The following is a 27,923-nucleotide window of genomic DNA, read 5'->3' on the forward strand; positions in this document are numbered from 1 at the left end:
AAGTTCGTATGGTGTATGGCCAAAGCTGCGAACAAGATTGCGGAATGTTCGCGGAAATGTTCGCAAACATCTTGTTCTTCCTTTTTTTCAAGCGTAAGTATGCTCAGCGACCAACATTGCTGTACGCTTAGCTACACGAAAATTCCATGCTTTGTCGCTTTCATGCAGCTGACGCCTCGTATGCAGCTCTCCATTCAAATACATGTGTTCGGCATCAAAGCATACAAATTTCGCCTGCAGCGTCTTTGACGCGTAGCCTCGTGTGCACCTTGCCTTACACCCCTATTATGAACTCGTACGATACACGATAAACGCTTGCAATCTGTTCTACCGTATTATGAAATAAATTCTAGCGTGTGAAACTCGATCGTTAGCGTTTATCGTTTATCGTGGTATTGCCATACGCTAACTATCGCATACGCTGTTCAATTTTCTACGCTAGCTATCGCTGATAAATTTTTCCACGATACGTTGGGAACTATTTAAATAAAAGTAAATATACAATTATTACATAATCCAAAATAATCCAACTACAGCCTCATTCCCAACACTCTGTTGCAACACCCTGGGCAAGAAGCCTTAAAGTGGCACAAACCTTCAAAATATTTGGGATGGATGGCCTATTTTTACGGGCGCGCAAACTGCCTTCTATTTCTGTTAAGACATACTCTGACATCAATTTTGTTTATTAAACTTTTTTTACTTTTAGTATGTCAAGTACTTACAGTGGAGAGTTCATTTCAAGAAGATTGGAATGATCTCTCAATTTTCTTCTTTCTGTGGAATCTATGCAAGTTCCGTCAATTTGTTCATTTGAGTTTATATAAAAGGTAACAGAGGTTGTATAAAACATTTTATTATAATAGCTTTTAAAATCTTTTGCCACTTTTACGTACAAGACAAATGAATTGTTAGTATTTACGTTTTGTTTTGCTATCTGTTTCGTATAGATTCACAAAAATTTGTAAACAAAACTCTGCTGTCATTCACAATAGTACATCTATCGGGCGTGTGGAAATCGCAATATGAAAGCTGATTTTTTACGTTACGCTAGGAAGCGTTTATTGTCTATCGTATGAAAATTCATAATAGGGGTGTTAGTTTCAATGACAAGCGCAGGAAAGCACAAAGCGTCCTATGTATATGCGCCTTTAGTGACAGCAACTGTGCACGGCAGCCCGATTACTCATGCCACTGATACTCGATTCTCATCAATATTCATCCCTATATCTCAGTTGTTTTTTTTTTCTGATGTGTTAATGATACTATATGAATTTGCTTGTGAAATTCGGTGAAAAATAAATAAATAACTAAAAATTAATATAAAATTATTAAAGATTGATAATATACAAACATTTTTGCAAAACTACAGAGTGTAAGTGACGAGGTGGAGAAGCTGGGTTTTTCAGTGATGGCTTCAACCGATGTAAAATTGTCTCGCCTATATCATTTGGCCCAAAAGTTTAATAACTTCTATTTGACAGGTACGTGGTACATTAAGTAAAAATTGTTAAATGCAGTATCTAGTTTTATGATTTGTATGCCGTTTTATTCACAAAGTAATTTAAAAAAAAATGTTATTGGGAAGGATGTTTGAGGTAAATTGTAAAAATATACGCAAAGCACTTAATCGATTTGTGTGGTATTGCAACACTTCATAGGGTTTGTGTTCATCTACGTCATGCACTGAACAGAATGTCCTTCGGGTGTGTATAGCACTGCAAGACAAAGTAAAAGCGAACAATGCACATATTAAACGAAAGATAACTTAATTATAACAAGGCTTGTGAAGGCGTTGTAATAGTATAAATAATATAGGTAGGAACGAAAAGATTTTTAGTTCTTATCCTTTTGCAAAACAATTTTGCCTTTGGTAATGTGCTTAGGGCCATTGCAAAAATATGAGCAAACCATTCATGTACGTATGGATTAAGATACTTCTTTAAACTAGCATAGGTTCGCTGTATTTGTTGTGGGCTTAATTTTTTGTCCAAAACGATATAAGTCACATCAAAGGTTTTGCGTAAATCAGTATATATGTATGTACATAGATAACCAATATTTAATACTAAAGTTTTTTGACTATGTTCTAATCTGAATATTTTGTGAGCATTTAAATTGGGTGTGGTCAACTTTCTTAGTTTCTACATATAAGCGAAAAAAAAATTAAGTAGATCAAGAAGAAAATCTATTCGAACATAATTATTAGTTCTTGATTGACTAAAATTGAGCTTCAAAATTACTAAAAACGGCCAATATACTTACTAAAAAAAAAGGACAAAAAAATTTTACTTTTCAAATCCGAAAGGACCTTATGTATCAAAATTTCGGTGCGGTGCAATAGGTGCGACCGATCACAAATTGTCATCAATATCCTCTAACGGGAGTCCAAAGAAACTTGCTGTTTCAACAGGGGAGGAGCATAATGAGAGGGGTGTTAGAGGCGTTGGTTCCACATTACAATTAAACAGATGGTTGGTGTCATGTGGGGACACATTGCAAACAGGGCATACATTTTGTATGTCGGGGTTGATTCTGGATAGGTAAGAGTTTAACCTGTTACAGTACCCAGATCGAAGTTGAGGAGTGTGCGTTCCTCTTCCGCAAGTTTTGGGTATTGTTCTTTGAGTACTGGCTTCACCGGGCAATTCCTGGCATAAAGGTCCGACGCCTGTTTGTGGAGTTCACTGAGGACCTGCTTGTGTTTTTTAGCTTCATACGGCTGAGTTTTCAGGTGCCGTATTTCCTCATAATGCTTACGGAGATGGCATCTTAAGCCCCTGGGCGGTGTTGGCTCATCAATCAGATGTCTGTTGGGACGTCCAGGTTTCTGACTATTCAACAGGAACTGTTTGGTTAGCATCTCATTATGTAGATGGTGTTTTGGGGACATAAGAAGACAGCCAGTGCCGGTTCTGAGATCAGTATTTTGGCCGGCTTGTAGCTTCTGTCAGTGAGTAGTTTTTAGGCTTGGCGACCATATAGGGGACGGGTAGCATGAAATCGGCCGGCCAATTTCTTTGTAAGTGGTAATGAGCGTTTCTTTTTCTCTTCCCCAAATACTGCCAGCAAGAGATTTGAGGATTATATTACGGCTCTGGATTTTCGGTACAATTGCGGCTGCATGCACACCAAAATGTAGATCCTGATCAAACGTCACACCCAAGATTTCCAGTCTACAAACCAATTTGGTGATAACTGACGTAAATACTAGGTGAGTACGTTCCCTGCTTGTTAGTGGAACGTACCTGATCGATATCCAGCAAATGACCATCAACATAGAAAACGCTCCCCAAAATCTTGTTGTTGTAGTTGTTGTCTTCGTGGAGTTTGGTTATCGCTACAAGAAGAACAAGACCGCCCACCACTTTTCCCATTGTTTTAATGTGCTGCCAATTTTGGATGTCGATAGGAAAGCCTTGGGAGTCCGCGCATATTTCCTCATTCAAGTTTTGCTTCTTAGCCATTCGGCCAGGATTATTAATCCTTCGAAGAACTTTCTTTCGTATGCCGCTAATGACATCTCATCTGCGTTTTTCAGCGGCCGATAGAGGCGTTTACTTTTGCTACTATGCGTCTATTGGAAAGTGTCAAGGCTGTTACAACAAAAAAATGTTTGCATATACACGGTAAAGCAGTAATAAGATGGTTCTGCCAGCAGCGCCCATTAATTTATGATCCAACACCAAATACAAAAATCGAGTAACAGATTCCTCTGTCAAATGTTTATCTCTATTCCTCTCATTGCACAAAATACACTACACGAAAATTTTTAGAGTTTTGCCGTACTGACAGTCTCTAGCAGTGTATGATTCGCCAATGTTGATATTGCGACCGATTTGATAGGACTAAGATTATCCTTAAATGGTCTGAACGTCAGTTATCAGATCCTCATTATTTTTCCTGATGGAGTTAAGCCCAGTCATAAAACTCTCATTGTTGTAAACATTGTTTAAGTTGTGTTAGGCAGGTATAGTTGTTGTTGTTGTAACAATAAAGACAGTCTCCAAAGGTTATAGGAATGTTATCGATGTTGATGGTCTTTCGCCGGAAATAGATCAAATATGTTCCGGTAATAAGCATCGTTAAGACACTAACCCAACCATTACGGAAATATGACCACATTGAACCTTCTAGGACATACCGCCCCAATTTCCTAAGTCCACGAGGAACTTAGAGTTTGCCAAAGTCTCGCCTGCTAAATATGTGTATGATACATTCATATTTGTAATAGAATTCGCCTTGCGTATGTGAGGTTGACAATTGGGTTGCGGAAGCTGTGAATTGCGCTTTTTAAACTTTTAAATTCCCTAGCCGGCAGATCGCATTCACTTCTTTTGGACTCAAATTTCTTACACCACATTTCTTACACTAACGTTTTTTTATCCGAACACTCCTAAGAAATCAATAGGAAGACTAACTTTGTTGCAGGACCAAATGGAGAACGATCTAAGATCCCTAGGTATTTTCAATTGGTGCAAGTAGGAAAAATAAAAAGTTGAGCACCAAATATGTAATAATATGAATAAATGCCGGTACGGAAAACCGAATGTCGTGGGATCGTTTAGCGTTTTTTGATTAAGAGGCAGTTGTTTTTGTTGTTGTTGCAATGCTTCACCTTTTTCATTCGGCACGACCACTGAAGAAGTGACATTAAGATCCTATAATGGAAGTTCAAAGAAACTAGCAATTTCAACAGGGCTGGACCATAGACAAGTTGCTGTTTGATGCGACGCACCGCATGCATGCAGATATGCATATGCCTCAAGTACCGCGTATGGATAGGCTTATCGTTTGCCATTGAATACAGTTTTTATATGGCGCTTTTGAAGACCCAGAACAACTGAGTATATGGAACTGAAGTTCAAACATTCACAAAAAAGCGTCCTGCAACAACATCTCCATATTCGTAGATAGATGTTTCTAACGCTTGTGGGACTTAAAACCACATTTGTTTTGTGTTAGCCGTATTTTCTGCCTACGGAATCTTCGTTGAATTATCACTTCATCTCTTTATACAAATCGGAGGGCTACAGCTGTTCTCCTATAAATATTTTGTTTTCATTTTTCGCAATCATCATTGACTTATTGTTCAACATCATTCGAAATGTGAATGACTTTTATTTTTTATTTTATGTATAGTATACGCGAAATTAGAATAAACATTAGAAACAAACTCTTACATCTGCCACTAATTCGATTTAATCGCTGTTTTCCATGGTATGTGAGATGTATGCTTTTTATGCATGTATGTACATACATATATTTGCTTGAATTGGACGAGAAAGTAAAAACGAAAGGAACACATATTTTTAAACTTGTTATCAGATCTTTTTTATCACATTAAGTCCAAGGAAACTTGCTGTTTCAACAGGGGTGGACCATAATGAGAGGGGTGTTAGAGGCGTTGGTTCCACATTACAATTAAAGAGATGGTTGGTGTCATGTGGGGACATATTGCAAGCGGGGCATACATTTTGTATGTCGGGGTTGAATCTGGATAGGTAAGTATTTAACCTGTTACAGTATCCAGATCGAAGTTGAGCTAGAGTGACACGCGTTTCCCTGGGGAGTATGCGTTCCTCTTCCGCAAGTTTTGGGCACTGTTCTTTGAGTACTGGATTCACCGGGCAATTCCTGGCATAAAGGTCCCACGCCTGTTTGTGGAGTTCACTGAGGACCTGCTTGTGTTTTTTTACTTCATACGACTGAGTTCTCAGGTGCCATATTTCCTCATAATGCTTGCGGAGATGACTTCTTAAGCCCCTAGGCGGTGTTTGCTCATCAATCAGATGTCTGTTGGGATGCCCAGGTTTCTGGGTATTCAACAGGAACTGTTTGGTTAGCATTTAATTTCTCTCCCTGATGGGGAGTATTCTCGCCTCATTATGTAGATGGTGTTCTGGGGACCATTCCTTTGTCAACCTCTCAAATCTGCCTCTTATAACTATCACGATATCGTCCACTTACCCCCAACAGCAGATTCCATTATCCGACTGTCTCTGTAGGAGCTCTTGTGGACATAGTATAGTATTCACAATGGAGAAGAAAATGAGACCGAACTGTTTGGATCTAGCTATGAAAATAAACAAAGCGACAAATGAGGTGCAGTGTTAAATAAATAAAAAAAATTACGGCGACCGATACGATGATACATAATACCTCAAACCATTCAGGTGAGCTAAAAAATTCAGGCTTTCGAAAACTGAGACCGAGATTTGAGTGAACGCCCCTAACTAAGAAACAATACTAAAATAGTATGGATCGTTATACGTCGTATCTTTTGAATAAGAAAAGCAACGTAAAACCCAATTGAATCTTCCATCGCCTGCTCTATTTATGTATGTATGTTTGTAAAAAATAAACTTTGAGGACTCACACCTAGCACGGAGATAATTATCCGATTTCTAATCATAATTCTGAGTCACCATTTATCATGACGCCAATGTGACAAACTTGGCAAATAACGCACATGTGTCCACATGTATGTACTCCTACATGTACATATGTATATACATACAGTGACTCGTAAGAAAAATTCGACAGACATCTATCTGGCTTGCCTATCTCTTCCCAAAATGTTGTTTTACCTGTGGCTTCTTAAGTGAGTGTAAAGCAGCAGATTGTTAGAAGTGAAAAAGGTTGTACCCTTCGATCCGCCTTTATTTCCTTTTTCTAATTGACAGACTACCAATTAGACGATTTTGACGCATATATCCACCCTTAAATAGATTCAAAAGTTTTAAAAAAAATTATCCGAGGTCCGGAACTAGTCCTTATCTGATACCAAAAACACTCTTGAAGTGATTCTGATATAGTTCAAAGATCATACATTAAACAGTTCCGCACAGTTTGAAAATGATGCCAAAATTATTATTATTTATTTAATCATCCCACAGAGTAAGGCCCGGTTTTTCAATACAAGTTCAACTCAGTTTGTCAGTTAAACTACGCTTAAACTTATTTCATTTCATTTCTGCAGTTTTTCAGTCTAATTTAGCTGAAGTTTAAGCTGAGCTTAAGCGGCCGATCTGGCAGGGTTAAACTCTAGTTAACCCATCAGTTATTTGCGTTCGTTCGAAATGGCGTCGAATATACCCAACAATCATTTGGGCTTGAGTACCATTAGAACTCATGTTGATAACTAGGCATACTTCTAAAATCTCAAGAGTTGTTTCGAAAGAGTGGCTCAACTCGAGAATCACAACGTACTCAGCAAAAGAAGGAATTTTTTATAAAGCAAAAAATGCTATTAAAAAATTGGCGGCACGGGACCTACTTGTTTTATTCCTACACCGAACGGCATCTGAAAGACAGATGAGTTTTCACTGAGAGCTTTTCATGGCAGAAATACACTCAGAGTGATTGCCAAGAAAAATGTTCTACTTCGTGTTTCTAAAATTTTGATGTTGCTTTGTGCGGGGCGTGAACCCAGGATCTTCAGTGTTGTAGGCGGAGCACGCTATCATCAACTCCACCTCAACTCGATATGCAATGTAGGATATCAACTGGAGAAATGTGTTGATTATTCATTTGAGAACTGTACATTTCTCAAAATCTCCCGAAATTAGGATAATGGAAAATATTAATGACGTTGGAGATCAACTCGAACTTTTAATTTTAATAATTTCTCAAAGGTTGGAAAGTGATTGGAGAATGTAGTTGGATATCAACTCGAGAACTATCTGGTTTAAGTTTAAGAATAATTAAATAATGATGTTTGATATTACTTCCGGAACTAGATATATATTTCGCTGGAGAATTGTTTTTCCATGCTTGTTCGGTAAACATCCAGCTGTTGCTGTATCTACAAATTATCTAGATAATAAAAAACCAATGTTGCCGCACAAAAAAGCCTACCCCAAAGGCGGCTTTAAACTGTGACTGAAAAACTGCTCAGTAGTTTAACTGGAGTTTAAATTTGACTAAAGTTTAAGCAAACCAAGTTTAAGCTTAGCTTAACCAACTACAGAAAAACCGGGCCTAAGCCATGTACAAATATTAATCCAGATATTGTTCTCCGAACTACAAGAGTTTGCATTTCAATCAATATACAACGAGAAATAGATGACCGAGTAGGCAAATCAAACATTAAATGAGACAATGCAAAGTGCACGAATCTTTTTTGGACACGCTCAATTTTATTCGAATGAGTAGCTTTGAAGGGGTTCCAAACTATGACAGCATATTCAAGGTTAGACCTAACAAAAACATTATATAGGACGTTTTTTTGTATAAAAGCCTTAAACTCACGACTATTCTTCTTAAATAAAGGCAAGGGAAGCATAAGCCTTAGGAACGATAAAGCTATTATGTTCTGTGAAAGTAAAACTGGAATCAAAAACTACACCAATATCCTTTATTTTCGAATTAGAAGTTAGGCCAAAGTTCGAAATAGAATAGGATGATGCCAGCTGTGTACGGCTTTTATGGTGAGTAAAGAGGCAGCACTTTACAACATTGAGAATTAACTTATTGCATCTCATATTGAATAATTTCAATAGCAGAGTAACTTTTAACCATTTTGAAGATCTTCAAGTCGTCAGTATACAAAAGATGATTACAGTGTTTGAAACAGGAGCTGACATCATTAATTAAAATAAAAAACAATAGGAGTACCGATATACTGCATTGCGGCACTACCGAAGTGGCAATGTACGCAGATGATCTCGCCTTGTCATTCATAACAAAATTGACGCTCTTAGTAAGGTATGATTTGATCTAGTTGAGGAACTGGTCATGCACCCCAATTGAGAAGAGCTTACACAGCAATAAATTGTGGCTAACTCTGTCGAAGGCTTTTGATATTTCAGTGTAGATTGTATCTACCTGAGCATCCTTAACAAAAGACGAAATACTATAGTTAAAAAATGCCAACAGGTTAGTAACATTTGACCGGACAATGATTCCGATATTATCGCAAAAACAATTCCTACATTATCCTGAAACATATCCGAAATAATTGCCATTGCTCAATTTTCCAAAGATGCCCAGACCTTGATTTATAAGCCGGATATACCAAGTGTTATTGGCTGTTGTGGTTCTCGCGAAGTATTATTGGTCTCGCTCAGGTCCGGGTGATCCTAACCCCAGCGGATTAGGGGATCAGAATATACCCGCGGTAGGTATGCCTGTCGTAAGAGGCGACTAAAATACCAGATTCAAGGGGCTGTGTAGCGCAACCTTTCAGGTTGCCAGCGCAATATATAGCTTCTCCAAACCCAATTGTCAACCTCACCTATCCGCGGCGAATCTTGTTTCACTAACAGACGAGGCTCTGGCGACCCCAAGCTCCCCATGGAACTTGGGGGTAGGGAGGGAGGGAATGGCCTGAAGGTTTAACGCGGCCACATAAATCGGTTCCGAGATGGTCGGGCTAGCACCTTAATGGTGCTATGGTACCGGAGCGTAGCGGATTTGTATCCGGCAAAGGACCATCACATCGATAACACTCCCCAAAGCCTTCGGGGAGCAACCTTATCGCTACAACAACAACAACAACAGGAGTGGGGAGCTTCTTTGTCATATTTCAAAAATTATGAGATCTTATATGGGGTCTTCAGATTCTGAAATAAGGTGTTCCTCGGCCACTTTTGAGATTGTTTTGGAATTGTCAGATATGAGCGTCTCAATAATGTTGACTAAGATTGTATAAAAAAAAAATAAGTATACAGGTCGGTGCTTTTTGATGTCACTGTATGTATGCAAGTATTCATTCACGATTACGGCTAACATAGATTAACATTTTGTTGCCAAATGAAGAATTTGGGTTTACAAATTGCCGTCTACATGTGTAGATACTCACATACTAAATATCTGGGCACAGCTTAAAAACAAACATTTCGCAAGTTTTTAAATCACTATATTATTTTTTATGTCCAGAAGAAGGCCAACCAAATAGGCCTCCCCAGCGTCTATTCGATGCCACTTACAATTAAAATTGTTCAAATCACCTTGAACGAGCTTCTTGACGTTCTGAATTCTGCATCACAAGTGGCCACGCGCACAAATTGCAAAATAGTTTACATTCAAGCATACATAGCGCCAATCTTTATTGTGCGGATAAAAATAGTATGAAAGCTTTTAGGACGTTTGTGTGCAGCGGACATAAGTTGAATACGTGAAAATTTATCGCTAATAGCAAGAAGAATTTTCTGTTTGTTGAACATTGATGAATTTCAAAATGTTAAGATATGGGTGGCGCGGTGTGGTGTTGTGGTAGCTTTCTCCGCCTACCACGCCGAAGGTCCTGGGTTCAAATCCCAGGCAAAGTAACATTAAAAAATGGAAACAAGTTTTTTCAATTAGAAAAAGAGGTTTTGGGAAAACACCCCGATTGTATTTCTGCAATGCAAAGCTTCTCTGTGAAAACTGATCTGCCTTCCAGATGCCGTTCGCAGTCTGCGTAGGACATGTGGGTCCCGTCCCGCCAATTTTTAGGGAAAATTAAAAGGAGCACGACGTAAATTGGAAGAGAAGCTCCGACCTAAATCTCCTGAGGTAAATCGCGCCAAGTATAAGTACTTTCTTTTAAGTTATGAGCTTCCAAGGAAACCATCAACGAAGTACATTAGTGTCACAAAAAACATCATATATAGTATTTCAAATTGCTGTTTTTATGTTCGGGTTCCTTTTTCGCTCTTATTTAGAATCCAAATCTATAAATACAGTTTTGGGTGTAAAGATGGAGATTCGGCCTATTAGCGAGCTTGGGGCAATTTTGGCCGTAGTGCATTTGTTTAGCTATATTTTATTAAAATAATTTGTGAAAAATAAACGATTGTATAAACTGTAGTTACTAGTTAGATGGCAGCGCAAGCTCTAAGTCTTAATTGATTGACGGCAGTTGCTATTATACGCTAGATGGCAGCGCAAGCTGTAAGTTAATATAACAGCTGATTTCTGTTGATATTTGATAAGAGACTTTTATATTGGTTGCGCAAGATGCGCACGGGTCAGGCTCGTTCAATAAATGCCAAATTGCATTTTGTGGAGTGTTATCGATGTTGATGGTCCTTTCTCGGATATAGATCCGGTACGTGCCGGTAAGAAGCACCATTTATCTACCAGCAGGTAGGCTCTTTCAATAAATGTCAAATTGCATATTGATTGATCCGTTCTTGTTATTGTCGATAAAGACACTCCTCGAAAGTTTTGGGAGTGTTATCGATGTTGATGGTCCTTTCTCGGAATAGATCCGGTACGTGCCGGTAAGAAGCACCATTTATCTACCAGCAGGTAGGCTCTTTCAATAAATGTCAAATTGCATATTGATTGATCCGTTCTTGTTGTTGTCGATAATGACACTCCTCGAAAGTTTTGGGGAGTGTTATCGATGTTGATGGTCCTTTCTCGGATATAGATCCGGTACGTGCCGGTAAGAAGCACTATTTATCTACCAGCAGGTAGGCTCTTTCAATAAATGCCAAATTGCATATTGATTGATCCGTTCTTGTTGTTGTCGATAAAGACACTCCTCGAAAGTTTTGGGGAGTGTTATCGATGTTCTCGGATATAGATCCGGTACGTGCCGGTAAGAAGCACCATTTATCTACCAGCAGGTAGGCTCCTTCAACAAATGTCAAATTGCATATTGATTGATCCGTTCTTGTTGTTGTCGATAAAGACACTCCTCGAAAGTTTTGGGGAGTGATCGATGTTGATGGTCCTTTCTCGTATATAGATCCGGTACGTGCCGGTAACAAGCACCATTTATCTACCAGCAGGTAGGCTCTTTCAATAAATGCCAAATTGCATATTGATTGATCCGTTCTTGTTGTTGTCGATAAAGACACTCCTCGAAAATTTTGGGGAGTGTTATGGATGTTGATGGTCCTTTCTAGGATATAGATCCGGTACGTCCCGGTATGAAGCACCATTTATTTACCAGCACGACCATCTCGGGAAGGATTAAATATGACCATGAGGAACTTGGGGTCGCCAGGGCACCGCCTGTTAAAAATGTGTATGATAAATTCATATTGGTAAAAGGATTCGCCTCGCGTAGCTGAGGATGACAATTGGGTTGCGGAAGCTCTGAATTGTGCTTTTCAACCCCTTGAATCCCTTGATTGATCTGTCTTAGCAGATTTTGTTTATTTCTTTGTTTCCCTCGGTCTTATATGGAAGGTTATTCAGTAGTGCACAAGCCTCGAAAAGGTCGACTAAAATCTAACGCTTAACGGCACTGCGGAAGGTCAGGAATCGCATCAATGAAAATTTATTGCATTTTGCTTGCACGCCTATTTTCAGTAAATAATAGGAAAATCTTACCATCCATTTTTAAGCAGCTTCCGAATGAGCTAGATACATTCCCCTACACCGCTTTTAGTTTTAGTTCGGAAAGTTGCAATGGAAGTTCAGAAAATTACTATTTTAGCTCAGATTTCACAACACTGAAAAACCCTACCTGGACCATGTTATAAAATAACTCCGTTCTCTTGGCAAACAATAGAAGCTTTCGAGGACCCAAAGCCCTCGCTGCTTTTAGATTTGTATCAATCCAATGCCTGGAGTCTTAACATGGCGAGCGCAGGACACGAGCACAAAACGTGCTCGACCATTTCCTTCTCCAACCAGCACTTCCTATATCACTGACAAGGCCTAGTTTCTAAGCATGTGACCCTATTTTTAATGATAAGAGTAACTTTGTCGCTCTAAGGTTGTAAGACGTGCATATGATCTTCGAAACCCTGCGGATTCAAGCTTAATTTCTGCTTGGCCGATCATGCGCAAGTGTTTTCTGGCTTCTTTTAATTTCGCCCAATCTGGTTGGCACGCCTACTGTACAAGCTTCGGGGGATGCGACCTGTTTAGCGGGCTCATCCGCTTTTTCATTTCCATCTATTCCCATATGCCCAGGAACCCAATATAGATGTATATCTTTCCCTATCCCAATTTTTTCAAAGAATTGCGTACACTCTACACACACTTTTAGATGTTGTACTATGAGGGATTATTGCCTTAATTGCTGTTTGGCTGTCAATGTAAAAATTTACCCGGCTACGGTTTTAGATATTTTCCTCCAGTGTTTCTGCTGTGTTAGTCACGGGTACTTCTTCTGTCTGAAAACACTACAGTAAGCCGGCAGAGTCTGTTTATTATCGGATCATTGGTGTACAGGTGTATCGCCTACTGTACTATTTGAACCCCCTTGAGTGAACCTTCCATTCATATTGTGTCTTTAAGTGACCCATCGAAGCGGAGGTTGAAAACTAGGTAGTCTGCTCGCTCAATAATTGATGACGCTTGCTATTATGGCCATATGGTCTGCGCTCAAGCTGCCACAAGAAATTGAGTCTCGTTTCAGTTGTTAACGTTACGTTCTTGGCCACCATCGAGAGAGAGAGAGAGAGGGCGGTAGATCCCACTTGCACCCCAGCATTCTTTAACATGCATAAAGTGCCGTCGAGGACTTCTTCGCTCACTGCTCCAGCTTCCACGATAACTTACTGTCTATAATGATAACACATATATAAACATATAAATTATTTCTTTTGTTGTGCTAAATTATTCTTGTTTGTTACCTAAAAATATAAAAGTCAATGCTTTTTATAGCTATCTTATCACCACAAAAAAATTTCCTATTGTTGCAATAGGTTATCTGAATTTCTATGCACTCAAAATTAATACAAATTTAAATACTGGCGTAAAAACTTAGCACTGACCATGGCTCAACTATGTATATTAAGCTGGGTTGATTTGCATGGACGAAAGTTAACCCATATCGCGCCATCGATTTTTCGATAGGTTTTGGGCTCAGGAAAAAAAGTTCCACTAAGCATACCCAAAAAAATAATTTTCGAGCCTGCGAAATTTGAGTTTTGTGACTTTATTTTTCTTTGTTTTTTAAGGTTTTTTTTTATGACCTACTTAAAAAATTTTCATTTGATTTTAAAATTTTCATGTATACCCTGTCCGACTCAAAATTGTCCGCTAAAAACTTTGGCGATAATAGTTTTTTGAAAAAAAAAATATTTTTTTTGGTTTTGACTACCATTTTTTTTTAAGGGTTTCTTCAGAAGCGTGCAAAAGTGTTGCCGATGAAAACGAATTTGTCTCATAGTTCCTATCCCACTTAAAATTATGCGATAAAAACGTTGGCATTAACAGTTTAAAAAAAAAAATTTTTTTTTTGTTTTTGGGACTTGTTTTGGTCGAAATCGCTTTTTTTCATTTTCAAGGCTCCAAATCATTTTTTATGTATATGTTTCCGTTAGACCCACCAATAAGTATACCAAAATGATCAGGGGACGAGCTGAGTTGATTTAGCCATGTCCGTCTGTCCATCCGTCCGTCCGTCTGTCCATTTGTTTGAACGCAAACTAGTCCCTTAATTTTTTAGATATCTTGATGAAATTTCGTAAGCAGGCATATTTTGATGGGGGATTTGATATTTGTCGGAATCGACCGGATCGGACCACTATAGCATATACCTCCCATACAACCGATTGTTCAATAAAAGGGTTTTCGCCATTTCTGCCCTATTTCTGCCTCATTTTAACAGCTAGCAACATCTAATTTTACCACAAGCTTGCGTATTGGGCATAGATGGTTGTCTGAAAAAATCGTCAAGTAATTCAAAAATAATTTACAAAAATATGGCATATTTAAATAAATAACACTGGTTTAAAGCCAAAATGCACCAGCGACGCCATTATGAAATTCCTATGTAAAATCACTCCCTGATTCTGAAAATCACGGTTATTTTTATTTCTATGGCAACGTTTTTGAGATATTTACGAATTACCGTTATTTCAAAAAAATAAAAAATTGGGTCCACTTAATCATATATATCTCAAGAACGAATTGAGCAATTCCAAAACGGTTTGAAGCTTTTAAAAGGTAATAATTATACATATTAATATTCGCTAACTCACTGATATACGAATACTAACTACCAGTAGGGTACTTGAGTATTAAATGGGAATATTTACATGAATGCTTATAACTTTTGTATTAGTCCATCGATTTTGTTGAGTGATAAAACAGAGCTTAGAGAGAAAAGAAAAAATCTGCAAAAAAATAAAAAGTTTTCGAGATCCTTCCGCGCAAAGTACAATTTTTTTTATATGTTTACAAAAAAAATTAAAAAAATCCGTAATGATTGTTCGTTATCCTTGAATCTGCAGGGCCCCGTTAAAAGTGTTGTATGCACAGCTTATAGCAAATTTTATTACCTTTTAAAAACTTTAACTTTAAACCATTTTGGAATTGCTCATATCGTTCTTGAGATACATATATATGATTAGTGGACCCTTTTTTTTTTTATAAAAAACGGTGATTCCTAAATATCTCAAAAACGTTACCATAGAATTAAAAATTACCTTGATTTTCGGAATCAGGGGGTGATGTTTCATAGGAATTTCATAATAGCGTCTCTGGTGCAGAAAAAAAGTTGGAATTTGTGATCCAGTGTAACCTTAAATATAATTTATTTTTGTAAATTGTTTTTTGAATTACTTTATTTTTGAATATTATTTCAAAAAGAAAATTTTAGTGTCAGTGTATTTATAAATTTTAAATGTCAATATTAATATTTAAAAACCAATATATTTGGTGATAAACAAATATTAAAAATATTTATTTATTTTTTAAATTTATTTTATTCATTTGAAGTACAGTGAAATTCCTTATAACCGGACACTCGCCGTCGGAGTGTTGTTGTCCGGCTATGGGGGATGTCCGCTTATAAGGTATGAAGTCACAAAATATATATCACACATATAAATTGTATTGTACATAGTTTATTTAAGAAATTTTTGGAAGTAAAGAATATTTGCATACTTTAGTAAATCATATAAATACATATACACATATCGATTAAGTATATTGTACAAGTCTTTACATTTCAATACTAGTTTAATTGAAACAATTGGGTAATGCTTGATTGCTTAAATATTGATTGCTTTAATTTAAAACGTTCATTTTCAAAGTGACTCTCGATATTTTTAATGTGCTGAAAAGCTACATAGTCATTTTTTGCAAATTGTTTCAAACGCGTAACAAGTTTTAAAGCCTCATCATATGATGTTATAGGCTCACTTATTTCTTCTGAAAATTCATCTTCTGAATCACCTATGTCTATAGTATCATCTTGTTGGTCAAATTGAATTTCTATATTGTTGTCCTCAGTGAAAACATTTTGATCCATTTGGAGAAAACCTTCCAAATCATTTGCCAAATCTAGTCCTTCCTGAAGCTTAGCATAATTGCCAGTGGAATGTCATCTTCGGGATCAAAATATGGAAGATCCTGATAAGTTTCCAAAAATCCTGCCTTAGGGAAGCAATTTCGGACGGTTGTGGCTTCCACTTTATCCCAAGATGCTTTGATGAAATACACAGCTTCTAGTACATTAATCGATTTTGAGAACTCTGAGGCTGAACTTGTGTTGTCAATTTTAGATAGCAAGAGTTTTAAAACTAAGCTTCTATACAAAGTTTTAAAATTTTGGATTATACCTGATCTAGGGGTTGGCTAACTGCCGTTGTATTTGGCGGCAAGAAAATAATTTTTATGTTGGTTAAGTTTAATTCCTTTGGATGAGAAGCCACGTTATCTAAAAACAAGATAATTTTTCGATTCTGGGCTTTCATTCTTCGATTGAACTGCTGCAGCTATTCACTCGTTTCTTCTCGAGTCATCCATGCTTTTTTATTAGGCTTCCAATCCACTCGCAGTTTTGCGATTGGAAAATGTTTAAAAGATCGAGGACGGGCTGCTTTACCTGTAACCAAAAGCAGCTCCTTATCTCCAGCCATGTTAGCACAGAAAAAAATTGTGAGTCTTTCCTTTGGTAGTTTACCGCCCACGCATTTTTTGGATTTAAGAGCGAGGGTTTTGTCACATAAGGCACGAAAGAAAAGCCTACTTTCGTCTGCGTTGTAAATGTCTTGAGGCTTGTAACCGGTCAACAGAGATTACAGTTTTGTCCTAAAATGTTCGATACCATCCTGATTTACATCTGCAGCTTCACCAGATACCAATTGTTTAACCATCCATCTGAAACATTAAAATTGGGTACACCCAGTTTGCCTTTGCTTTCAAAATGGGACCAGAAATCGGAATGTTTTGACTTGTAGCCTTAGCGAACCAACTAAAACACATCTTGTCTATTTCAGAGCCGCCTTCTTTAAGAAAACTTCGCTTTTGATGAACATTAACTCCAGACTCCCATTTAGAACGAATTTTTTCTTTATTTTTATTGATATCGGCAGCTTGTGTTTTGCCAATATTGAACCTTTCAAAGCAAAAGAAACGTGTACCTACTACCATTAAATATTTGGGCTCACTATACTTTACCTTTTTGCAACTCCACGTACTCATAATTTATCTTTTTCGAAAACATTAATAATTTTAATTTTTTCGTTAATAGGAAGTACCTACCTTATTTTTCGGCGCCATAGTATTACGAATTTTGAACGCAACCATTCGCATGCAACTGACTTAACAAACTGAATGGAAAACTACCCTTAATTTGACACACATGGCTTGAATGTGTGCATACATGTTAAAAGGGGAATCACCTATTTCATTTTTATAATGAACAGCAAAGCTTGCTTGTGATATTTTTGAATTTTGTCCGTTTATGAGAAATTTTTTTATGAAAATGGTTTGAAACACATTGTCCGCGTCCGGTTATTAGAGTGTCCGTTTAGTAGGATGATATTTGTATGAAAAAATGAATGAAAAACCTGTGTGCCCAAAATTTGTCCGGTTATTAGAGCTGTCCGGTTTTAAGGACTGTCCGTAATGGGGAATTTCACTGTATTTATTTTTTAAAAACTAATTAGAATTTTCTTTTTTGATGTAATCAAAAATTTTCATTTTTAAAAAGGTAACTATTAAAAATTTTTTTTAAATTAAAGTATAAATTAGAAAGTATATTTTGTTATAATAATTAACACTATTATTTAGTATTTTATTTTAAAATATTAATATTCACATTGAAAATTTATAAACACTGACTAGAAAATTTTATTTTTGAAATAATATTCAAAATAAAGTAATTTAAAAATAATTTACAAAAATATAGTATATTTAAATAAAGTAGAAAACCCTATACGGATAAACCTTATGTTCGAATATCCAGATAGCTATGCATATAATTCGTATATCCGGCTTCATAAATGGAAGATCCGGATATTCGGATGCCCGGATACTTGAATATAAAGAAGCGTCTCCGGAAAACAGTGATTTCACGGCCATGGATATAATCCTAAATGAGAATGAGGGTGGCACAAAGCAGGAATAAACCACAATCTCAGTGCCTTAAATGGGTGACGAGATCATGCAAAATTATTTCCCAATATCTCGAAACTCGCCAAAAGATATGTATATTGCGGTACCTGCCACTTCAACAGCTTCTGAAGAGGTGTTTACCAGTGCCAGACGTTGTTGTTGTTGTTGTTGTAGCGATAAGGACACTCCCCGAAGGCCTTGGGCAGTGTTATCGATGTGGATGTTCCTTTGTCGGATGCAGATCCGGTACGTTGCAGTAAAAGCGCCATAAAGGTACTCTCCCGACCATCTCGGGAACGATTTGGTAAGATCACATGAAACCTTCTAGGCCATAAATCGCCCTCTCACCTCCTAGATCCATCAGAAGTTCGGGGTCGCCAGAGCCTCGGCTGTTAATGAAACAGGATTAGGGTAGGTGAGGTTGAAAATTGGTTTGGAAAAGCTATTATTGCGCTGGCAACCCCTTGAAAGCGTTGCGCTACACAAGCCAGTGTTAACGGATAAAATGGATGGATATTCGAATAGTCCCAGCCCTAGTACAAGCTGCGCTTAGACTAAGCTACCGGCTTGATATAAAATCTCCTTGAGGCTACATAAACATTGCTTGGGTGGATATTAATTTGTTGTTGTCTTGAGTGCTTATACTCGGCTGTAGGAACTTGCGCTCAATCATTCAGCATGTTGTTCCCTTTTTCTCTCTTGCTCTGTTTCGCATCACTCCGTTTAGCTGTTTCTTTTCTGTATCTCACTTTTTTTCTAGTTATCACTCATTATGTTTCGTTCTTTGTGCTATATTTCTTTCTTCTTACCGAAGGACAAACAACTTATTCTGAAGAATTTTCGTGCTTTATGTGTACTAGGTAAGCACACCACATACATACATACCGCAGTCACCGCTCTCTATGTTTCCTCATTTTTCACATTGCTGGATTTCGCTTTCTTCGCCCTTGTAGACACACTTCGCCGCCGCTAATTTATTTTAATTTTACGAGCCGGACCCGTGCGCATCATGCGCAACCAATATAAAAGTCTCTTATCAAATATCTACAAAAATCATCTGTTCTATTAACGCTTGCGCTGCCATCTAGCGTATAATAGCAACTGCCGGTAATTCAGTCCAACTATTCACAGTAGTGTCATTGAACAAATAGATTGCTTTGTGTGCTCACAATCGTTTATTTTTAACAAATTATTTTAATAAAATATAGCTAACCAAAAGCACTACGACCAAAACCACAACTTTGTTTATAGATTTGGATTCAAAATAAGAGCGAAAAAGGGACCCATACATAAAAACAGCAATTAGATATAATATATATGATTTTATGCTATTTCTTAATTTCTCTAATATCCTTTTGTATCCTTACAGGTTTTCAAAAGGGTGACATACGCCCGTTCCTTGTCGAAGGCGAACAAGTTGGTCTGATAAAAGCGGATGTGATTAAGCAACTTCAACGTTATCCCGAAATATTTTGTATACGTAATTGTGAACTTACAAAACAGGTAAAATGATTTCTTAATCATTGTCGTAACCGTTACCATAGTCGTCATCGTAACAATTACTGTAACCGATACCATAATCGTAATCATTTATAACCATAACCGATATCGTAACCGCTATGGTAACCATAATTTAAACCGTAAACATATCCATAACTTTTATCGAAAAAAGCGATATTTTGTATAGTAACCGTAACCGTTATCGAAAACAAGCCATATCCGTAGCTGCTATCTTAAGCCGGAGTCATTGGTGCCGTATGTCGTATCGCTGTATCCGTATCCCTAACGTAATCAGCTGTTTATCGTTACGACGGTAGACCAAAACCCAATTGGTTGGCTACGATACGGTTACGACCTTAGCGGCACCAATAATCGATTGCATTGATTCTCATAAGGTTGGTCGAATCAGCTGTTAAAAGGTTACCGATACGGTTACCGATAAAGCACTAATGTCTCCAGCTTTAAGCTTTGTAACAACTCTTATCATAACCATAAGCGTTAATGTAACGGGTAGCGAAGCTATCGCCGTAAGCGTGCCGCACCAGTAACAATAACTGTAAGTGTAACCGTCGCCGTGACCATTACCGCTCCCGTAGTCGTAGCCGCAAGCAAGTTGTTATAGTTGTATTAAAAGTCGTTCGCCCCATCCACGCGCAAGCTCGTCGCAGTTGTTAACGTAACCATAAAGCTAACTGATACACAGTCATACATACCGTCATTAAATGAGTTCAAATAGAGTTATACTGAAATGAGAGCCTTTGATCGGATACAGATGAAGGAAAAATTGCGAGTCACTCCAATACCTCCCCCACCACTCCTGGCGTGTGGGAGGGTGCGATGATGTCATTGTAACCGCCACTGTAACCAGAAATCCACCGTGATCGTATTTAAAACTCTTGCCCTTACAAGGCCCGTAACTGTCACAACAACCTTAAAAGTAACGGTAACCATAGACATAGCTGTAATCCTTAACCGCATTTTCGCCTTTTTCTTTCACTTGAATGGCTGAATTCTTTTTTTTTTGAAAAATTACAGTACGAGCAATTCCAGTGGGGTGTATGTGCAGACATGAAAGTAGTAGCCATATCATGGCACTATCTGACTTTTCACCTCGTTTAACAGCTGTCATACTAAATTTCCCAAAAAAAAAAAAAGAATTGAACCCATCATATAAGGGAAAAGAGCGGACCACGACTACATTTTTACTTTTTTTAATTTGCTGAACGCGTTAACAAAAAAATAAAATTACGAAATGTAGAACGTCGAACTTCGAAAGCCGACATCTATTTTTTGGAGGCTAACTTCGAAAAAGGGAGATAGTACTATTTATACTTAAGCCTCAATCTCCTCAAAAAAGTTGGTTTGGTCCAATACCCAGAAAAAAAGTTGATTTTGCATAGAGATCGAACTATTATTTTCTTATTTTTTGTTTTCGCTTCTTTTTTAACATCACCACCGTCACCTTCATTCTCATCATTATTATTATCATAACATTCTTCTTTTTTCCTATTTTACCTTTAATTTTCTCTTTATCATCCCCATACCCTTTTTCCATATCCCTTTCCCGTACTATTTAGTTGTGGTGACATAATCGTAAGTAAAACCATAATCATAGCAGCATCCGTTACTGCTGCGGTGGGAAGTAAAAATTTCGCCTTAGTCACCGTCATTGTAACCTTTAACATGGCTCGTAATTGTAACTCTAAACATAACTGCAACTAGAAAAGTAGTCTTACGCGCATCGTCAACGCGTTTAATACAATTCTTGATAATTTTCGACTTAATCCTCGTTGTTATTGTAGCAGTGCTTCGCCCCATCCAAAAGGTACGATCACTAACAACCTGTCATCAATATCCTCTAACGGGAGTCCGAGGAAACTTGCGATTGCGGGTTGGACCAAAGAGATATGGGTGTTAGAGGCCTTGGTACCACATTACAATTGAATGGATGGTGTCATGTAGGAACACGTTACAGGCGGGACCTATATTGAGTATGTCGTGGTTAGTGAGAGTTAAACCTACTACAGCATACAGATCGGAGTAGAGCTAAAGTGACGTGCGTCTCCCTAGGGAGGTTAGTTTCTTCAACTGCGAGTTTAGTGTATATTTATTTGAGAACTTTTTGTGCATGTTTCTGTGCGCCTTTTGTGCTTCTTTTCTTCAAAAGGCTGACTTCTTCATTGTGCTTACAGAGATGACTCCTTAAGTTCGTGGAAGGCGGGGCTCCTTTCAGATGTCTTTTGTTTCTGGGTACTCAAAAGACACTGTTAAACATTTCATTTCTCTCCTTTATGTGTAGTATTCACGACTCACTGTGAAGATGATGTTCTACTGACATAATTAGACATCCCGTGGCAGTTCTGAGCACGATGTTTTGACACAACTGCAGTTTTCTCCAGTGTGTGTTCTTTTAGGCCCGGCGACCATATTAGAGACGCGCCGCATACAAGCGGATGGCCAATTGCACCAAGTGCTGTCAGTGATGGACTTGCGGATTATGTTACGGCTCTGAACTTCAGGAATAAATGTGGCTACATGCTCGCCAAAACGTAGGTCCTGATCGAACGTCATACCCAGTAATTTGGGTGTAGGACAGTCGGTAGCGTAATGCCACCGACGTGGATGTCCAATATTGCCGACATTTGCAGCGTTTACATCGTAAATAAGGTCGCCGGGGATTTGGTCGGTGATAATGCTTAATCTTATACATGCTGTTGTTGTTGTTGTTGTAGCGATAAGGGCACTCCCCGAAGGCCTTGGCGAGTGTTATCGAGTTGATGGTCCTTTGCCGGATGCAGGTATGTTCCAGTACCAAGCCCGACCATCCCGGGAACGATTTGTTATGACCACATGCGACCTTCTAGGCCATCACGCCTGCCACCCCCTAGTTCCATGAGAAGTTCGGGGTCGCCAGAGCCTCGGCTGTTAATGAAACAGGATTCGCCACTGATAGGTGAGGTTGACAATTGGGTTTTGAGAAGCTTTGTATTGCGCTGGCAACCTGAAAGGGCTGCGCTATATAAACCCATTGAATCCGGTATTTTAGACGCCTCTTACGACAGGCATACCTACCGCGGGTATATTCTGACCCGCTGGGGTTAATCTTATACATCGGCCGTCTTTGTTCTCCAGTCAACTTTATCCTCATAATCATAACTATCTATCTTCTTTCTTTCCCATCTTATTTTACTTTTATATTCTCCTTTCGTTCTCGTCACCTTTTCCTATGCATTTCCTCTCACTTCCCCCCGTTTTTCCCTTTGCTTGCTTATCCGATTTTGTTGTTATGATTTCATTTCTTGAGTTATTTATATCATCTCAACCATGTCATCGCTGCGTGTTGACTTTAGTAACTACTTCCGAGTTACGTGTGATTCGCTGTATTCCTCATACAGAGAGCAAAGATGTTTATACATCAAAAAATGCATTATATTCCACAGGGTATCGTTGAGTTAAATCCAGCATTCCGTGACTATGCTGAACGTACAAAGCAAGTTGATGTGGTATTACGTGATTTACGTTCTAAGGGCATTTTTTCCGCACTACAAGGCTGGCGTAATGAGGTAAGTATATTCACGTTTGTTTTTTACCACACTTCACCTGCAACTAAAAAAAAATATGTATCCTTTGAATATTTTCAGTATTATGAAGTCAAATCGGAGTATAGAAGTCTATTGAAAATGGATCGCTCGGCTACACCATTATTTGGTGTACGTAAATATGGTGTAGATATTAACGGTTATGTACAACATCCAACGCAAGGTCTATGCATTTGGCTACAGCAACGTTCCAATACCAAAGAAACTTGGCCAGGCAAATGGGATAATATGGTTGGTGGTGGTTTATCTGTGGGTTATGGCATTAAAGAGACTGCAGTAAAAGAGGCAGCTGAAGAGGCATCCATTCCAAGCGATCTGGTTAAAAATCTTGTTTCAGCCGGTTGTGTATCATTCTTTTTTGAAAGTGAACAAGGTCTTTTTCCAAATACGGAATATGTATTTGATTTGGAGCTTCCATTAGATTTCGCACCACAAAATGCCGATGGTGAGGTGCAAGCATTCGAGCTGTTGCCAGCTAAAGAATGTCTTGAACGTGTCTTTACATCAGATTTTAAAACAACTAGCTGTCCTGTGGTTATAGACTTTTTAATTAGACACGGTTATATAACACCCGAAAATGGTGAGTGAAGTAAAACTTTTTAAAATTTTCTTAGTTTTCTTTTTTTTTTTTTAATTTTTAAACTTTTTAAAATTTCAAGTAAAACTCTTTAAAATTTTCTTTTTCTTTTTAAATTTGGTGGAAAATTTTTAAAATTTGAAGTAAAACTTTTTAAAATTTTCTTAATTTTCTTTTTCTTTTTAAATTTGGTCGAAACTTTTTAAAATTTCAAGTAAAACTTTTTAAAATTTTCTTTTTCTTTTTAAATTTGGTGGAAACTTTTTAAAATTTGAAGTAAAACTTTTTAAAATTTTCTTAATTTTTTTTTTTTTTAATTTGGTCGAAAATAATTTTATGTATAGTAATGAAATTTTGTACTTACTTAATTGGCGCTTAACCGCTTAAACGGTTTGGGGGTCCAACAAGGCGTGCCAGTCGCTTCTTGGTTGGGTTAACTGGCGCCAATTTGTCACACCAAGAGAATTTAAATCGTTTTCCAACCGGTCTACAAATAATTGTGTAAGACTGTAAGGCACGTACGTCAGCCTGGCTGTCTGACATAATGATGATACTCCTCGAAGATAAGCCTCTTGGTAGACATACTCTACCGTAAACTTCTATTGATTACTGCCTAAAAAGTATTGGGGTAGCATCCCATTGGTATCGATTTCCTGAAGATCGGACCATAGATGCCAGCTCCCGAGCATTCTTACACAAATCAAGGATGTACCGCTCTTGAAAAATATTCTGAGTAAGGGTTCTTGGAACACTTGCTGAGCTGAACCGCTTCGGATCGGCTGACGAGATAGGCTGATATAGTTTTCGAAAAAATTAAGCTATGGAAATGATATTGAGAGCAATTATAAGTTTAGAATTGAACTCAATCGTGTGACGCTCATATCCACTATTTAAGGCAGATTGCCCTAAAGTCATAACTCCAGCTCCGTGCACGATAACCTCGCTTTGATGTACGGTTCGAAAACGCCCCATCACAGCAAGTGAATGAAAGATCTCCTATCTTAATTTTCCAATGTGGAAATTATCATAAATTTTAATGATGAATAGTAGAGTAAACAAATTCTTTCCCGCAGCAGTCAAGCTGCAGAAAATATTAGTACCAGCGTACCGGATTCATACACGCTAAAGGAGTGTCCATATCCGTAACACTCCCCTTAGCTGTTGGGAGTGACTTTTGCGGATAAGGATTAAATGTGTCCATTGTGTTGCCATAAATTGTTTGGTGGCAAAAAGCTGAAAACATATTAAAAACTGAATTTATTTTAATTACTTATTTGAGATCTGATAACTCTGCCGACCTCATGAGCACAGGACGCGAATTCAGAACAGGCTCAACCGTTCCTTCCTGTAACCCATACTGTATACATCACTGTATTTCATTGTCTATCCGCGATGTATATTGTTGTTGTATTTACGATAAACACTCCTCGAAGGTTTTGATCCGGTATGTTCCGGTATCAAGCACCATTAAGGTACTAACTAACCGACCATCTCGGGAACGATTAATATGATCACATTAAACTTCTAGACCATCCCGCTCCCCCCACGCCCTAGTTCCATGAGGAACTTGGGGTCGCTAGAGCCTCGCCTGCTAAATATGTGTATGATACATTCATATTTGTACAGGATTCCCCTCGCGTAGGTGAGGTTGAAAATTAGCCGCGCTGTATCGCTGCGACATTCGACGTCCGCACATAAATATTTTCATGAGACTCTTCTCCTTGTTCGTTTCAAAATTATATATCCTCAACACTTTGTGTTTAATTGCACCAGTTCGAATTGCTTTTCGCCAGCTTCAAAATTTGTTTCACCTGCCTTTTTTATTCAGATCCTTACTCCAAACTTTCGGTTTTGCTTTCCCTTGTATATTCTAAAAGGACAAGCTCTGGTGTACATATTCTCTACCAAAACCTCCCTCTTTGGATTATCCATTTTATTACTACATATTTCTGATGTTCGAGACAGTCCGTTGCCCAAGGTTTCCTTTTCCACCCTCTTTAGGAGGATACTGACGCTAATATATGCTTGGTCTTGATATATCCTCCCGAAAACTCAATATTAAGGACGGTACTTGATGTTGGCCCAATATATGAAGGAAAGACGCGAAAAACGTTGTAAGCGTGAATCGCAATTTCTAAGGAACATATAAAAGAATATTTTGTTATGGAGCAATAGTAAGTCATTCCATGCAGAAGTTGGCTATTAAAACGTGTTTCACTATTACCCTACATATGTGTAAATGCTAAGGAATATGAACAAGCTAGGGACACATCTATCATTTATATCGGCAACTTCCATGCAGGCCTTTGCGGGATATGCTTACGGTACGCTTAGTACTAGCGCCTTTTGCCACTAGCCCAACTGTCACCTCGAACCTCCGGGTGTGTGAATTTAATTCACCTCTACCGATAGGCATGTCTTACCGCGGGAATGTTCTAACCAACTTAACCCAATCTGGTTCACTGCCCCCTTCAAATTCATCCGCATCATTTTGATCATGATAACGAGCATTTTAATCATGACAACGAGCAGCGCTCTTTCTACAGATCTTCACCTTTTGGTAGTAATCTACCCACAGGGATCAAAGCGATCTTCAACCTCATGTTGTTGTTTTTGTAGCGATAAGGTTTCTCCCCGAAGGCTTTGGGGAGTGTTATCGATGTGATGGTCCTTTGCCGGATACAGATCCGGTACGCTCCGGTAACACAGCACCATTAAGGTACTAGCCCGACCATCTCGGGAACGATTTATTTTGCCACATTAAACCTTCAGGCCATCCCTCCCTCCCCTACCGCGGGTATATTCTGACCCCCTAACCCGCTGGGTGCATCTTCAACCTCATCAGGGGCTGCTTCGTCACTTCGTTCATTTAATGTTCACTCGAAGATGTTTTTAATGCAGGGTTGCCATTTATTTAACAAGTTAAATGAATAAATTATGTTTAATAGTAAAGTATAGAGAAATGTGTATTATAAAATTTTTTTTGCGTTTTCATTTACAGAAGTTCATTTTACACAAATCATTGAGTTATTACATGTGCCACTCCAGTCGCTTTATACGTACAAGTCACGCTTGGAGCAAAAACAGAAGCTGAAACAACAAAATGAGTCGCAGCAACAACAACAACAAACGCATCTCATCAATAATATTAAAACTATTGAAAATGGGCACAATAAGAATAATACAATAACCAATTAAAAAGAGAAATATGTAACACAATTATTTTATAATTACATTTAACTAATTTAAAGTGAAATATGTATTTTGCATGTCAGCGATAGGAAAGCGAAAGCGCAAAAAAATAAATAAATAAATAATAGACTGCGTATTTTACATTTACGCTCGTAGGCATATATTTACATACATACATGCATAGGTATATAACGAATTAATGTATTTGCTGTTTATGCATACGCAAGCATACAAACATACACATATATACATAGATATTTAACGATATAAAGAAATATAGTTTAGAATATTTAATGTATTAATTAAGCGTATTATCTGTTTCGCTAAGAGATGCACGCAGGAAAAATGCTATAAGCTTTGCGATATTAAACTTTCCTTTATTTTAAAACTGTATATCTATGCCACCTAGGCCAATTAATTTACTTAAAATATATATGTATATACATATATTGGATTATTATGGTATCTGAAAAAATACATATATGTAAGTCGTTAAATTCAATTTAATATACAAAAAACAAAAACAAAGAAATCAATTCGTAAAACGAAAACGTCGTTTGCAACAAACGAAAAAATGCTGAGTTAATATTGTATTTGCGCGTATACATATGTATATTAGGGCGGGTCAAATTGTATGTGGAAAAATGGGAGAAAAAACCCTTCAGGTGCACATCCAGTTTCTGAGTCTATGGGTCATATTGAGTAATATTGTCCATGTGACCATAGATCTGAAATGAATTTCGAGCCTCCCTAATTTTGTTAGAAAAGTTTATATCCCAATCCGAATAGCGGCTCTCACAAAAAAATACATG

General features: G+C 37.8%; 1 protein-coding gene across 1 annotated transcript; it reads left to right on the forward strand.

The window, feature by feature from the left end:
- Window positions 1–1,221: 1,221 nt before the first annotated feature.
- On the forward strand, window positions 1,222–27,499 carry LOC137239412 (uncharacterized). The gene is made up of 5 exons (XM_067764700.1): window positions 1,222–1,484; window positions 19,613–19,746; window positions 23,184–23,306; window positions 23,385–23,922; window positions 26,921–27,499. The coding sequence occupies exons 1-5, from the start codon at window positions 1,412–1,414 to the stop codon at window positions 27,115–27,117; spliced, it is 1,065 nt and encodes a 354-aa protein (XP_067620801.1). The 5' UTR covers window positions 1,222–1,411; the 3' UTR covers window positions 27,118–27,499.
- Window positions 27,500–27,923: the final 424 nt, after the last annotated feature.

Source organism: Eurosta solidaginis, chromosome 2, assembly GCF_040869045.1.
Source record: "Eurosta solidaginis isolate ZX-2024a chromosome 2, ASM4086904v1, whole genome shotgun sequence".
NCBI lineage: Eukaryota > Metazoa > Arthropoda > Insecta > Diptera > Tephritidae > Eurosta > Eurosta solidaginis.

Coding starts and splice junctions, on each gene's coding strand:
- LOC137239412 (XM_067764700.1), top strand. CDS start 1,412: ATGGCTTCAACCGATGTAAAATTGTCTCGCCTATATCATTTGGCCCAA. Junction 19,747..23,183: donor ATTGTGAACTTACAAAACAG/GTAAAATGATTT, acceptor TATATTCCACAG/GGTATCGTTGAGTTAAATCC. Junction 23,923..26,920: donor TTATATAACACCCGAAAATG/GTGAGTGAAGTA, acceptor TTTCATTTACAG/AAGTTCATTTTACACAAATC.